At 57.9% G+C, this 11437-nt stretch overlaps 1 protein-coding gene and 1 long non-coding RNA gene across 6 annotated transcripts in view; one reads left to right on the top strand and one right to left on the bottom strand.

Moving 5' to 3' along the window:
* Positions 1-366, bottom strand: part of LOC108449188 — a 1479-nt gene extending 1113 nt beyond the window's left edge. The window contains exon 1 of the long non-coding RNA XR_001865325.1: positions 120-366. This is a non-coding gene — a long non-coding RNA (uncharacterized LOC108449188). The remainder of the gene's footprint in view (positions 1-119) is intronic.
* Positions 1-11437, top strand: part of STAMBP (STAM binding protein) — a 13017-nt gene that overhangs the window by 779 nt on the left and 801 nt on the right. Inside the window, exons 2-10 of one of the 5 annotated variants that reach the window (XM_017744702.1) lie at positions 158-175; positions 990-1220; positions 5433-5508; positions 6408-6503; positions 7011-7332; positions 7999-8123; positions 8871-9008; positions 10651-10763; positions 11096-11195. In XM_017744702.1, coding sequence (XP_017600191.1) covers positions 158-175; positions 990-1220; positions 5433-5508; positions 6408-6503; positions 7011-7332; positions 7999-8123; positions 8871-9008; positions 10651-10763; positions 11096-11195 — 1219 coding nt within the window. Of the gene's footprint in view, positions 1-157; positions 176-509; positions 604-989; positions 1221-5432; positions 5513-6407; positions 6504-7010; positions 7333-7998; positions 8124-8870; positions 9009-10650; positions 10764-11095; positions 11196-11437 lie in introns of those variants that run through there. The other 4 variants (XM_017744699.1, XM_017744698.1, XM_017744701.1 and 1 more) reach the window with 4 other exon arrangements.

Raw genomic sequence — 11437 nt, 5'->3', positions numbered from 1 at the left:
CTGCGGTGTGCCCCCCAGAGGGGTCCCCCTCCTCTCCCAGGGCCCGCTGGGCACCTTTCCCTCCCTCAGGAAGGTGCATGTGGCAGTCCCTGCAATGTCACAGGGAGTTTAACCCTTACCTTGGTCCAGCGTGGCTTTTCCGAGGAAAAACTGCTTTTGCTGGAGGAGGAGGAGTGTTGTGGAGGATTTCTGGGCTCGCTGCCCCTCAATCCTGGTGCTGCCTCCACCAGCTCCTGCTGTGGGGCTGTGGAGTTTTCCCACACGGATCAGGTCGTGGCGCATTCCTGGGGTGACGGGAGTGCCACCCACAGCGCAGGCAGAGAGGGATGGCAAGTTTGGGATGGAGCCTGTTGGGTGAGGATGGGTCTGGGAGGATCCTGGTGCCGTCAGGAAAACGCTGCAGGGCTGAAACCCCGTGTGGAGCTGCTCTGCTCCAGAGTGGAACTCCCTCAGAACCAGTGGCACCCCAGGCTGGTGAGCAGCACTGGGGAGAAGCAGCGGGGAAGGAAGAGCTGCTTTGGCTGAGATTTGGAGGGGTGAGAGCTTGGAATCCACGTGCAGGGGCTGACCTTGAACGCGTTGTCTGCTTTTCAGGTTGAACAGGTGAATATCCGAGTGCTGTGCCCAAAAAGAGCTGGGCTTCTCCCAGGTCCCTCCCTCAGGACATAGCTTGGCCCATGGATTAAATGCTTTCCTGCTGGCAGGGGGGTGATTTCTGTCAAGGAAAAAGAACCCTGAGGAAACTGGATGGGGATTGTCCCGTGCCAGTTCCTGTGCTCGGGAGCTGCACAGACTCCCCAGGGTTTGGGCACAGGCCCTGCCAGAGCTCCAGGAGCACTGGGACAGCTCTCTAAGGGACAGACTGGGATTGCTGGGCTGCCTGTGCAGGACCAGGGCCTGGCCCTGCCCACCCTGTGGCTCCTCCACCTCGGGCTATCCCCTGTCCGTCTCACCCCGGTTCTGACGTCCCTGCCTCCCTCCCGCCGCAGAGCCCGAGCACGGCCCATGTGTGTCACCATGCCCGGGCAGGGCAGCGCCAGCCTCCCGCCGGAGGAGCGCGTGCGGCGGCTGATCCGGGCGGGCAGCAGCGTGGAGGTGAGCGAGGACATCCCCCCGCGGCGCTACTTCCGCTCGGGCGTGGAGATGCTGCGCATGGCCACGGTGTACAGCGAGGAGGGCAACATCGAGCACGCCTTCATCCTCTACAACAAGTACATCACGTAAGAGCCGCGGGCTGCGGGGGGTTCCTGGGCTTGGGGAGGGGTGTTCGGAGCCTCTCCCGGCTGCTGCAAGGTTTTGGTGAGCTGGGAGAGCTCCAGAACTCGGGGTTCTGGCCAGAGCTCTGCTGCTGAGGGGTGCCACAGCTGGTGGGACTGACCAGGGGATGTGGTAGAGGTGTGAGGCACAAACCCTCAGGTGCAGCTCACAGAATCCATAATCCCAGAGTGGTGAGAGCATCCAGTCCAACCCCCTGCCAGGCAGGGGCACCTGGAGCAGGTGACACAGGGACACATCCAGGTGGGTTTGGAATGTCTCCAGACAGGGAGACTCCTCCCTGGGCAGCTGTTCAGGGCTCTGCCACCCTCCGTGGAAAGAAGTTCTTCCTCCTGTTGAGGTGGAGCTTCTCGTGGTTTATCTTACGGCCATCACTCCCTGTCCTGTCACTGGGCACCGATGGAAGGAGTCTGGCACCATCCTCTGACACCCCTTTGAGACACTGGTGTGTATGGGAATGAGATTCCCTTGGGAACCAGGCTGATCTTGGATTCCTCTGGCCCTCTGGAGACTCCTGTCAGCAGCAGAGATTTTATCCACCTGTAAGTCAAAGTTTGCAGGTGTTTCTGCACCTAAATTGGCCTCAGTTTTTCTCTAGGTTGGCCGTGACATCCTAGGGCTGGGCAGGGATCCATGGTCAGGGAGTTTTGTATCCCATATCTACTGGAAGGGTCGAGGCTGGGTTGTGGTTTCTCTAATAAAGGAGAGCCTGTTTTACTCTAAGGTTACTACAGCCTTCCACAGCAGGGAGCGAGATCCTCCTTCAGGAGCAGGGACCACTCGGGGATTTATTTGCACACCTCAGGAGCACAGTCCAGCCCCCCCAACACAGCTGTGTGCCTGTTGGTGTTGACAGGGATGGAAACTGTGATCCCAGCAGCACAGAGCCCTGTTCCTGTAGGCTTTTCCCCCTAAATCCGTCCCTCCTGCTTCCGCCCGGCGCCGCTGCTGCGCTCTGTGCTCTCTCCCTGCTCACCCAAGCTGTGCCTGGTATCTCCGTGGGCATTTTCCCTCCCTGCCCTATGTGCAGGGTTCCTGCCCCTTAAACCCAACACATTTTTCTCTGATTAGCTTTCCTCCCCGCCTCGCACTTCCTGAGCTTTTATGGGCATAGTGGCGAGGGCCCTGGGAAGTGTAAAACCTTCGGGAAGCTTTCCAGGCCCCTTACGCAGCCTGGGCCGAAGGAGAAACTTTTTAACTAAACAAATGAACTTGAGGCTGTTTCATTGTAGCAGCCAGAGGTGCTGGGTTGTATTTCCAGCAGCTTTCAAACGCTCCTGGCATTTCCAGCCTGGCTGCTGGGCTGCCAGGAGGGTGGAAAACCTTCCCTTGGTGGGATTTCTCCAGGGCTGACGAATGTGAGCTCCTACCCTGGATTGTCCAAAGATAGGAACTTAATGCCACCGTCATTTCTTCCAGTGGAGATGGGAAGCTGGAGCTCAAGCCGTAGGTTTGATGTTTTGTAGGTGTCCTGATCCAGAGAGCAAGAGGAGGCACTGGGAATTTACTGAATTTGCTCTGCTCTCCCTTTCCTAGGAATGGGGCCAGGCTGGGGGAGCTGGGGGTGTTCAGCCTGGAGAAGAAAAGGCTCTGGGGAGGCCTTAGAGCCCCATCCACTCCCTAAAGAGGGGTTATAAAAAAGAGAGAAAAGGACTTTTTATACAGGCAGAGAGTGTCAGGCCAAGGGGGGATGGTTTTAAACTGCCAGAGGACAGGGATGGATAGGATATTGGGAAGGAATTGTTCCCTGGGAGGGTGGGAGGCCCTGGCACAGGGTGCCCAGAGCAGCTGTGGCTGCCCCTGGATCCCTGGCAGTGCCCAAGGCCAGGCTGGACACTGGGGCTTGGAGCAGCCTGGGACAGTGGGAGGTGCCCCTGCCATGGCAGGGGTGGCACTGGAGGGGCTTTAAGGTCCCTTCCCACCCAACCCATTCCATGATTCTGTAACCATCTCCAGGACTTTTAGCACGTGTCTTGTCACCTCACAAGTCTTGCCTTGCTTTTCATCCTGAGCAGCTTCTTCTGCCTTGATCCGAGTGGGTGTTTCCCTTGGATCACCAGCAGGAACGCAGGGTTGGTTTTGGTAGGGCCAAATAAGAAGGAAAAAAGCAACAAGACACAACTTTGCTGTGGTGTTGGGGCTCCCTGGTTTGCTTGGCCCAGCTCCAGGGACTCGCAGGGGTGTCACAAGGGCCTCGAGAGCCACTGGCTTGGCCTGGGCACCGGAGCTGTGCTTAAAAACAGCCCCTGCTGGGGCTGCTCGGTGCCAAACAGCTGCTGCTGCGTTGGGCTCGGGGGCAGGCAGAGGTTTGAACCAGCAGCAAACTCCTGGCCACGGGAGCTGCAGGTTTTGGTCTTGCCAAGCCTCAGCAGGGCTGTCCATAGGAAACCTGAGCTGTTCCAGCCCTTCCTCTGCCCCATCCCAGCCTGCCACTGCTGCTCTTGTCCTGGAGTTTTCCTCTGGCTGCCTGAGCCCTCCTCTCATCCTCCTGCCCACTTTTTTCCCCCCACTTCCTGACTTGTGGAAACCCAGCTGTCTTTGCTGGTTTTTTCCATCCTGCCCAGGCCAGCATCTGCTCTTAATCCTTCTTAATTAATCCCTTCCATTTTAATCTACGAGCTGTTGGCAGCGCTCGGGGCCTTGTTGTGCCTCCTCGGCACAGTGACCTACTTCACACCCCCGGCTGGGGCTTTGGGAGGGAGCCACGGCCCCTCCACGGCTCCCTCCAGGGCTGTGCCCTGGCTCTGCTGATCCTGCATCCTCGCCAGGAGCGTTCCGGGTGGCAAAAAGTCCTTCCTCGTCCCTGAGGGCTTGGAGCAGCTGGGTTTGTTTACTGCACACGCAGAGGTTTCTCAGAGTTTCTGTGCCCCCCTGAGTTTTTCCTGCTTGGCTCTGCTGGGTTGGTTTGTGCTGCTCTCTGTGGCGTGGTCTGGTCCTGTATTCCCTTGTTCCCTGTGCCTCGACAGGAGGCTGCTCTCCAAAGGAGCTGGAACATCCTCCTGTGGATGCTGAAGCAGTGCAGCCAAGAGGCAGGAGGGAGGGCAGGGATTTTGGGTTATCCCCAAAGCTTTGTGGATGGCCAGAGCCAGCAAAGCTGGGCTTGCAGGAGAGAAGGGCCTAGCTAAGCTCACCCTGAGCTCACCCTGTCACCGCTGGGGGCTTGGTCACAGATTAAATCGAGGTGTCTCAAGCCTGGGGAGCCTCAGAGAGCTGAGCCAGGGTGAACTGCCCTTTGTTTGTGGGATTTCCTCCTTGTTTTAGTGCTTGCAGAGCTCCACAGGAGGATCTCATTGTGGCCTTGCAGTGAGGCCCTGGCACAGGGTGCCCAGAGCAGCTGGGGCTGCCCCTGGATCCCTGGCAGTGTCCCAGGCCAGGCTGGATGGGGCATGGAGCAGCCTGGGACAGTGGAAGGTGTCCCTGCCATGGCAGGGCTGGCACTGGATGGGCTTTAAGGTCCCTTCTAAGCCAACCCATCCTGGGGTTCTCTGAGGGGGAGAACAGTTCCCCCAGGTGCAGAGAAGCTGAGCATTAACCCGTTCATACCCACCCTGATTTCCCTCCCCAAAGCCAGCACGGAATTCTCCCTCCTGCCTGGAGTCCCTGGGGTGCTCAGGCTGCAGAGCCCAAAGGCTCCCGCTGCAGGGGCTGGGGCTGTTGGGAACTTGCTTTTAACTCACCTGCAGGTTTTCCCTGTCCAAGGTCTGAGGTAATTTCCCCTCGTGCACAAACTCCTTGTCCCTCGGTGCGTGAGGATGGTGAGCTCTGAGTCAGCAGAGTCCTTGAGCTGGGGTGGAATCCCGGGATGCTCCCAGGTGCCGGCAGGTGCCCGAGCGCCTTCCTCAATCACCTCTGTGTCCTTGGTGGTTTAGACCAGCTTATTAATGGTTCTCTTCAAAACAAATGTGTTTATCCCTGCGGATCATCTCTGGAGGCCAGGTGGAAGGGAAACCTGTGTGGGGCACTCCCTTGGGATCAGGCAAGATCCTCCTGAGTGCTGTGCAGAGCTCCAGGGGCCGCTGTGGGATGGAGGGTTTCCTGCAGAAAGACAGACTGCCCTGATGGGGAGCACAGGGATCCCCCAAAACGCTGCTGAGTGTCCCGTGCCTCCTCCCTTCCTGCCCTGGCTCAGACCTGCGGCTTCTCTCTCGTTCTTCCAGGCTCTTCATCGAGAAGCTGCCGCAGCACCGCGATTACAAAAGCGCCGTCATTCCCGAGAAGAGGGAGACGGTCAAAGTAAGTGGGGACAGCGCCGGATCTGGAACAGGAACGTGGTCAGGGTCATCGACCTTGGGCTTCCGTGGCTCTGGGATGAGTGGTCCCTACAAATACTGAGAAACCTTGGCCTGGCCAGGCAGTCCTGACCCCTTGGGATTCAGGTCTGGGCCCCTCACTCCAGGAAATCCATTGTGGGGCTGGAGCCCCAGGAGCGGCTGAGGGAGCTGGGAAAGGGGCTCAGCCTGGAGCAAAGGAGGCTCAGGGGGGACCTTGTGGCTCTGCACAAGTCCCTGACAGGAGGGGGCAGCCGGGGGGGTCGTGCTCTGCTCCCAGGGAACAGGGACAGGAGGAGAGGGAACGGCCTCAGGCTGGGCCAGGGAGGCTCAGGGTGGATACTGGGGAAATTCCTTCCCCAAAAGCATTGTCCGGTCCTGGCACGGGCCTCCACCATCCCTGGAAGTGTTTCAAAACACCTGGGGATGTGGTTTAGGGGTGGACACGGCAGCGCTGGGGGAATGGTGGAACTTGATGATCCCGGAGGTATTTTCCAACCTAAACAATCCCACGATTCTCTGAGTTATGGTTTGGGGGGTCCTTACCCCGTTGCACTTGCACTGGACTGGTGTCCAGTTTACTTCCTTTTGAGCCCTGGGGTGTCCTTTTTTCCCTGTTCAAGTCCCTGCTTTTTAAAGACCACGTGGCTTTTCCATGTGTGGATGTTCAAAGTGGTGATATTCCAGGGAATCCTTAGAGATTCCTCAGCCACAAGAAGCTACAATTCCCAAGAGGAAAGCGCAGCCCTGCCTGAGCTCTTGCTCAGTGATTTTGGTGGTGGGATTTTGGACTCTTCAGCTGCTCAGGTTTTGTTTTTCTTGCCTTGGGGCTGCCCCGCTCTGACCCTGTGTTTCCTCCTCCAGAAACTGAAGGAAGTAGCCTTTCCCCGAGCCGAAGAGCTCAAGGAGGAGCTGTTAAAGAGGTACGCCAAGGACTATGCTAAGTACAAGGAGCAGGAGGTGAGTGACAGGAGACTGGAGGCCTGTGCTCCTCAGGAGCCCCTCAGCCTCACAGGGTTTGCAAGGGGGCAGCTCTCCAGGGCTCCCTGGGTGCTCGGGAATGTCCCCAACTTCCAGGCTCCAGGCTCGTCCCCTGCTGTCACCGTGGGTGGCTCTGTCAGAGGTGTCCCTGGCTCTGGGGTTCTGTGGGCAAAGCAGACGCTCAGGGCAAGTGGGACTTTAGGGACAGGATGGGGGGAAATCAACCTGGGACTGTAATTCCGTGGAAGAGGGAGGGGAAGGCCGTGGTTTTCTCCCTTCAGTGCAGCTGGCTCTGGATCTGTGCTCTGCAAGCTGAAGTTTCCTTGCAGAAAACGCTGTTTGCTGGTGACCTTTTGCAGAGCCTTTAGAAATAACCTGGGGATGGCTGGGGGTCTGCCCCGGGCTCCTTTCTGCTCCTGTCCCTGGGTATGTTTCTCCTCGCAGCAGGACGCAGAAGGGTAATTTGCACACCCTTTGGCTTTGCAGCAGCAGCTGGAGGAGGAGAAGACTCGGGTAGCCCTGATGAAGCAGCAGCAGGCAGAGCAGGAGCAGTTCCATGCCTTCGAGGAGATGATCCGGCGGCAGGAGCTGGAGAAGGAGCGCCTGAGGATAGTGCAGGAGTTTGGAAAGCCAGAGCCGAGTCCCCAGTGTGTGGATGGACCCCTCATCCCTGGCGTGGAAAAGCCCCCAACAGATTTAACCCCAAAGGTTCCGGCCTCTCCAGTTCATCCAGCGGGGACTGTCCCATCCAAACCTCCTGTTGTGGACAGATCTTTGAAGCCCAGTGCTTTGGGGAGCACGGAGAGCAGTTAGTACCTCTTGGAGCATCCCTTCTCCCTGCTGGGGCTCAGCCAAACACAGCCAATTTCTCTGGGAGGCTCTTGGAATTATCTGATGGTGGCTCCGTCCCTCGTGGAGGTTTCCTCTCCCAAGATGTCCGGTGAACGCTCACAGGGCTGGGGAGAACTGTCTCCTCTTGGGAATGTGCCCTCCCTGCTTTTCCAGCCCAGTCTCTCTGCTGTTCCAGGGTCTGCAGCCTGTTTGCCTTTTCCTTGATCCAAATACTTGTTGGAGATTGGGGTTTAGTTCTTGGCTGGGCTGATTGAATCCTCCTCCTGACCAAATTCGACTAAATGTGGTTCCAAAACACTCATTCAGACGTGTCCAGTGGCTGGGTCTTGCCCAGTGACACGTCCTGCTTTAAATAATGTTTGCTAAGCGTGTGTGGTTTCATTTTTGCTAACCAAACACTCCTTTTGACACCCTGCTGAAGGATCCTTCCCCTGCTCTGAAAGAGCTGGTGCCTGTCCTTTATCAGTGTCACAGTGACACATTTCTCTGTGCCCGCCACTGCAAGGGGAGTTTATCTTCCCAGAAGGATTTTCTCAGTCTCATCCTCTCAGATCCTGCCCTGAGGGACCATTTCTCCAGCGTTCCTGACTCTTTGCTCCCTGTGCTCCCCTTCTCCCCGCAGATGCAGGTGTGGATGTCCTTCGCCAGGTCATTGTCCCCAGAGAGCTGTGCCAGAAATTCCTGCAGCTGGCTGATGCCAACACCGTGCGGGGTGTGGAGACCTGCGGGATCCTCTGCGGGAAGCTGGTAAGGGGACAGCCCCAATGGAGACCCCAAAAGGGGCACGGGGACTGTTTATCACAGTGTCATGGCTTTGGGAATGGCTCAAGGACCCTGATTTTTGTCCTGGAATTCTTCAGTGTGGTTTCAGGCTTCCATGGGAGTGCTAGGGATGATGTGCCTCTCCCTTTCCTCGTTTCCAGGTTGGGATTTCCCCACCCTGAGTGAGGTGCCAACCTGAGTCCCCATTCAGCTTCCTCTCTCCCATTGGTGACATTCCTGGTGGCATTACTGGTGGCAGGCAGCTCCGGGCACTTGTCCTTTGGGTGTCCCAGCTGGTGACCCTCACGCAGACGAGGCTGACAGGACACTGCTGTCCCCCAGAGTTTGCGTGCCCAGGTTTTGTCGGCAGCTCCAGCCCATCTGCCCTGAGTCACTCACACAAGTTTGCTTTGAAATGAAGTTGTTTGATGTAGCAACTTCCTGCAGTCCAGCTGCTTCCAGACACTGGGGATGGTTTAGGGATGAGGCATCATCCCCTTTTGAGTGGAGAGCTTGGTTTGGGGGGGTGTCCAGGACTTCTCTGAGCTCCTGTGGGGGCTCTGCACAGCAGGGAGAGTGAAACAGGGAGAAAATCCTGCGACTCCTTTGTCAGTAACTTGGAGCTGCACCTGCAAACGGGTGGTGGGTGCTTCCCTGGGCTTGTTCCCAAGGCTTGGGAAATTCCCTCATGTCCGGGGAATAACAGCCTCCTGTGCTGCCACTGCCTTGCAGATGAGGAACGAGTTCACCATCACCCACGTCATCGTCCCCAAGCAGCTGGGAGGCCCCGATTCCTGCACCACGGAGAACGAGGAGGAGCTCTTCATCATCCAGGACCAGCACGGCCTCGTCACTCTGGGCTGGATCCACGTGAGTCTCCTTCCCCTGGCACTTCCCTGGCCTCCAGCACGAAGGGGAAGGGCTGGTGGAGCAGGGCTGAACTTACTGGAGGAGATGGCAGGGAATGGGCAGCAGCCTCTCGTTGTCTTTCTCCGTCTGGTCCAGTCTCGTTCACTACTCTGATGGAGAAACCCAGGCCTGGTTTATGTTTGGGTCCCTTCCTAAAGCATCAAGCCCTTTGAAAGGGAGAGAGGAAAGGTTTAGACGAGATATTGGGAGGAAACTCTTCCCTGTGAGGTTGGGGAGAAGCTGTGGCTGTCCCTGGATCCCTGGGAGTGCCCAAGGCTGGGTTGGATGGGGCTTGGAGCAGCCTGGAGCAGTGGAACGTGTCCCTGCCATGGTGGGGATGTCACTGGATGGGCTTTGAGGTCCCTTCCAGCCCAAACCCTCCTGGGATTCTATGGAAGTGGGATCTTGGACATGAAACTCACATTTCCTCCAGCTAAAAGCCGACTCCAGCGGCGCCGTGGGGGCATCCCAAGCTCCCCTGCCAGAGGGACACCTCTCCCCCGCTGGGTCCCTGTGCAGTCCTGCCTTGCAGGCAGCCCTGGGTGCCCTGCTGTGAGCTGTGCCAGTCACAGGCTCCTCCCTGGCTGCCCTGCTGTCCCCACGGAGCCTTTGGCAGTCGGAGCCGTGCCAAGCAAAGCGTTCAGAGCTGCTGAGTAATCTCTCGAAAGCAGCAGCTGCCCCGAGGGCTTGGACAAGGAAATGCTGCTGCTCCAAGTGGCTGCTCCCTGGCCACCTCTGCAGTGACAGCCCTGCCACGCTCTGGGACCCTCCGGAATTCCTTTGGCCCTCCTGGTGGTCTTGGCAAAAAAAACCAAAATAAAACAAACCCAAGCAGCAAAAGGAGCAAGAGCTTCCATCAGGAGTTAAGGTGTGAAATGTGGCTGTCAGCAGGAGCTGGGTGAGGTGGTGGTGGTCAGGGGTTGTGCAGCCCTCCATGGAATGTGATATCCTCCATGGAATGTGATATCCTCCATGGAATGTGATATCCTGCAGTGCTGTGGCACCCCGGATGGGCTGAGCCCCTGGAGCTGCACTTGAGGAACGTGTGAGGTGCCCTGCAAGGACGTGGTTGTGGCTTAAAGGTGTGATTTTTCCATGGAATGTGGCAGGAATGTAGAGCTCCTTTTGTAGGCAACTCCAAATGGAAAAGAGGAGCACGGCTGGTTTAGGATAATCCAAAAAAAGGGGCTCCGAAAGAGCTGGAAGGGACTTAGGACAAGAGGGGAGGACAGGACACAGGGAATGGCTTCCCACTGCCAGAGGGCAGGGCTGGATGGGGTATGGGGAAGGAATTCCTGGCTGTGAGGGTGGGGAGGGGCTGGGATGGAATTCCCAGAGAAGCTGGGAAGTGTCCAAGGCCAGGTTGGACGGGGCTTGGAGCAACCTGGGATAGTGGAAGGTGGCAGGGTTGGAACTGGATGGACTTTAAGGTCCCTCCAACCCAAACCATTCCATGAATTCCACTCCAGGTGTGCAGGGGCATCCCCTGTACCCTGCAGGGAGCTGTGTCTCCTCTGTCCCAAGGTTCTCCTGGCACACCCGATCCCTTGGGATCAGTTTTCCGAGCCTGCTGTAACTGCTGTCCCCGTGTTGCCCGTTGCAGACCCACCCCACACAGACAGCGTTCCTGTCCAGCGTGGACCTGCACACCCACTGCTCCTACCAGATGATGCTGCCAGAGTCCATCGCCATCGTGTGCTCTCCCAAATACCAGGAGTGAGTAGGGATGCCAGCAGTGAGTCTGGGGGTGGGCTGGGAAGGCTGGGAAGGAATCCCCTCTCAGATTCCTGGTGAGGGGATGAAGTGTCAGCTCACAGCTCACACCTGACAGCTCCTGGGAGCTGTTTTCAGGGGCTGTGTCTGGCTGCCCACCCCTGACACGAGGTTCAGGGCTGGGGAGAGGAGTTTCCCAGGAACTGAGGTGCCCCTCAGCCTCAATGTCTGCTCCTGCTCGAGATGAGCAGCCCCAAAGGTGCTCCTGGGGGCCCAGGGGATGTGGCTGTCCCTGCAGAGGCTCCAGCTACAGCGCTGCTGTTCCTCTGCTCCAGGACAGGGTTCTTCAAGCTGACGGAGCACGGCCTGGAGGAGATCTCATCCTGCCGGCAGAAGGGGTTCCACCCCCACCCCAAAGACCCCCCTCTCTTCACAGTGAGTGCCCCTGGGGCCGTGGGGGCTGTGGGGTGGGGAGTTGGTGTCTTGGACGCTGTGTTTGAATTAAAGCCACGCTGAGGTGCGGGGCTGTGACCAGGAGGCTCAGCCTGGCTGGGGCTGGTCTCCAATTCCCAGAGTGGAGGTGCAGGAGCTTCCCAAGGTTTTCCAGCTGCTGGAAGTGTGGTGCAGAGCTCCTGGCTGCAGGAACAGGGTGAGGCAGGCGGCCAGGGGTGTTGGAG

This window comes from Corvus brachyrhynchos, unplaced genomic scaffold (genome assembly GCF_000691975.1).
Source record: "Corvus brachyrhynchos isolate BGI_N302 unplaced genomic scaffold, ASM69197v1 scaffold119, whole genome shotgun sequence".
NCBI classification, from domain to species: domain Eukaryota; kingdom Metazoa; phylum Chordata; class Aves; order Passeriformes; family Corvidae; genus Corvus; species Corvus brachyrhynchos.
Note: the sequence above shows the minus strand (reverse complement) of the source record. Positions and strands in the feature narration are given on the sequence as shown.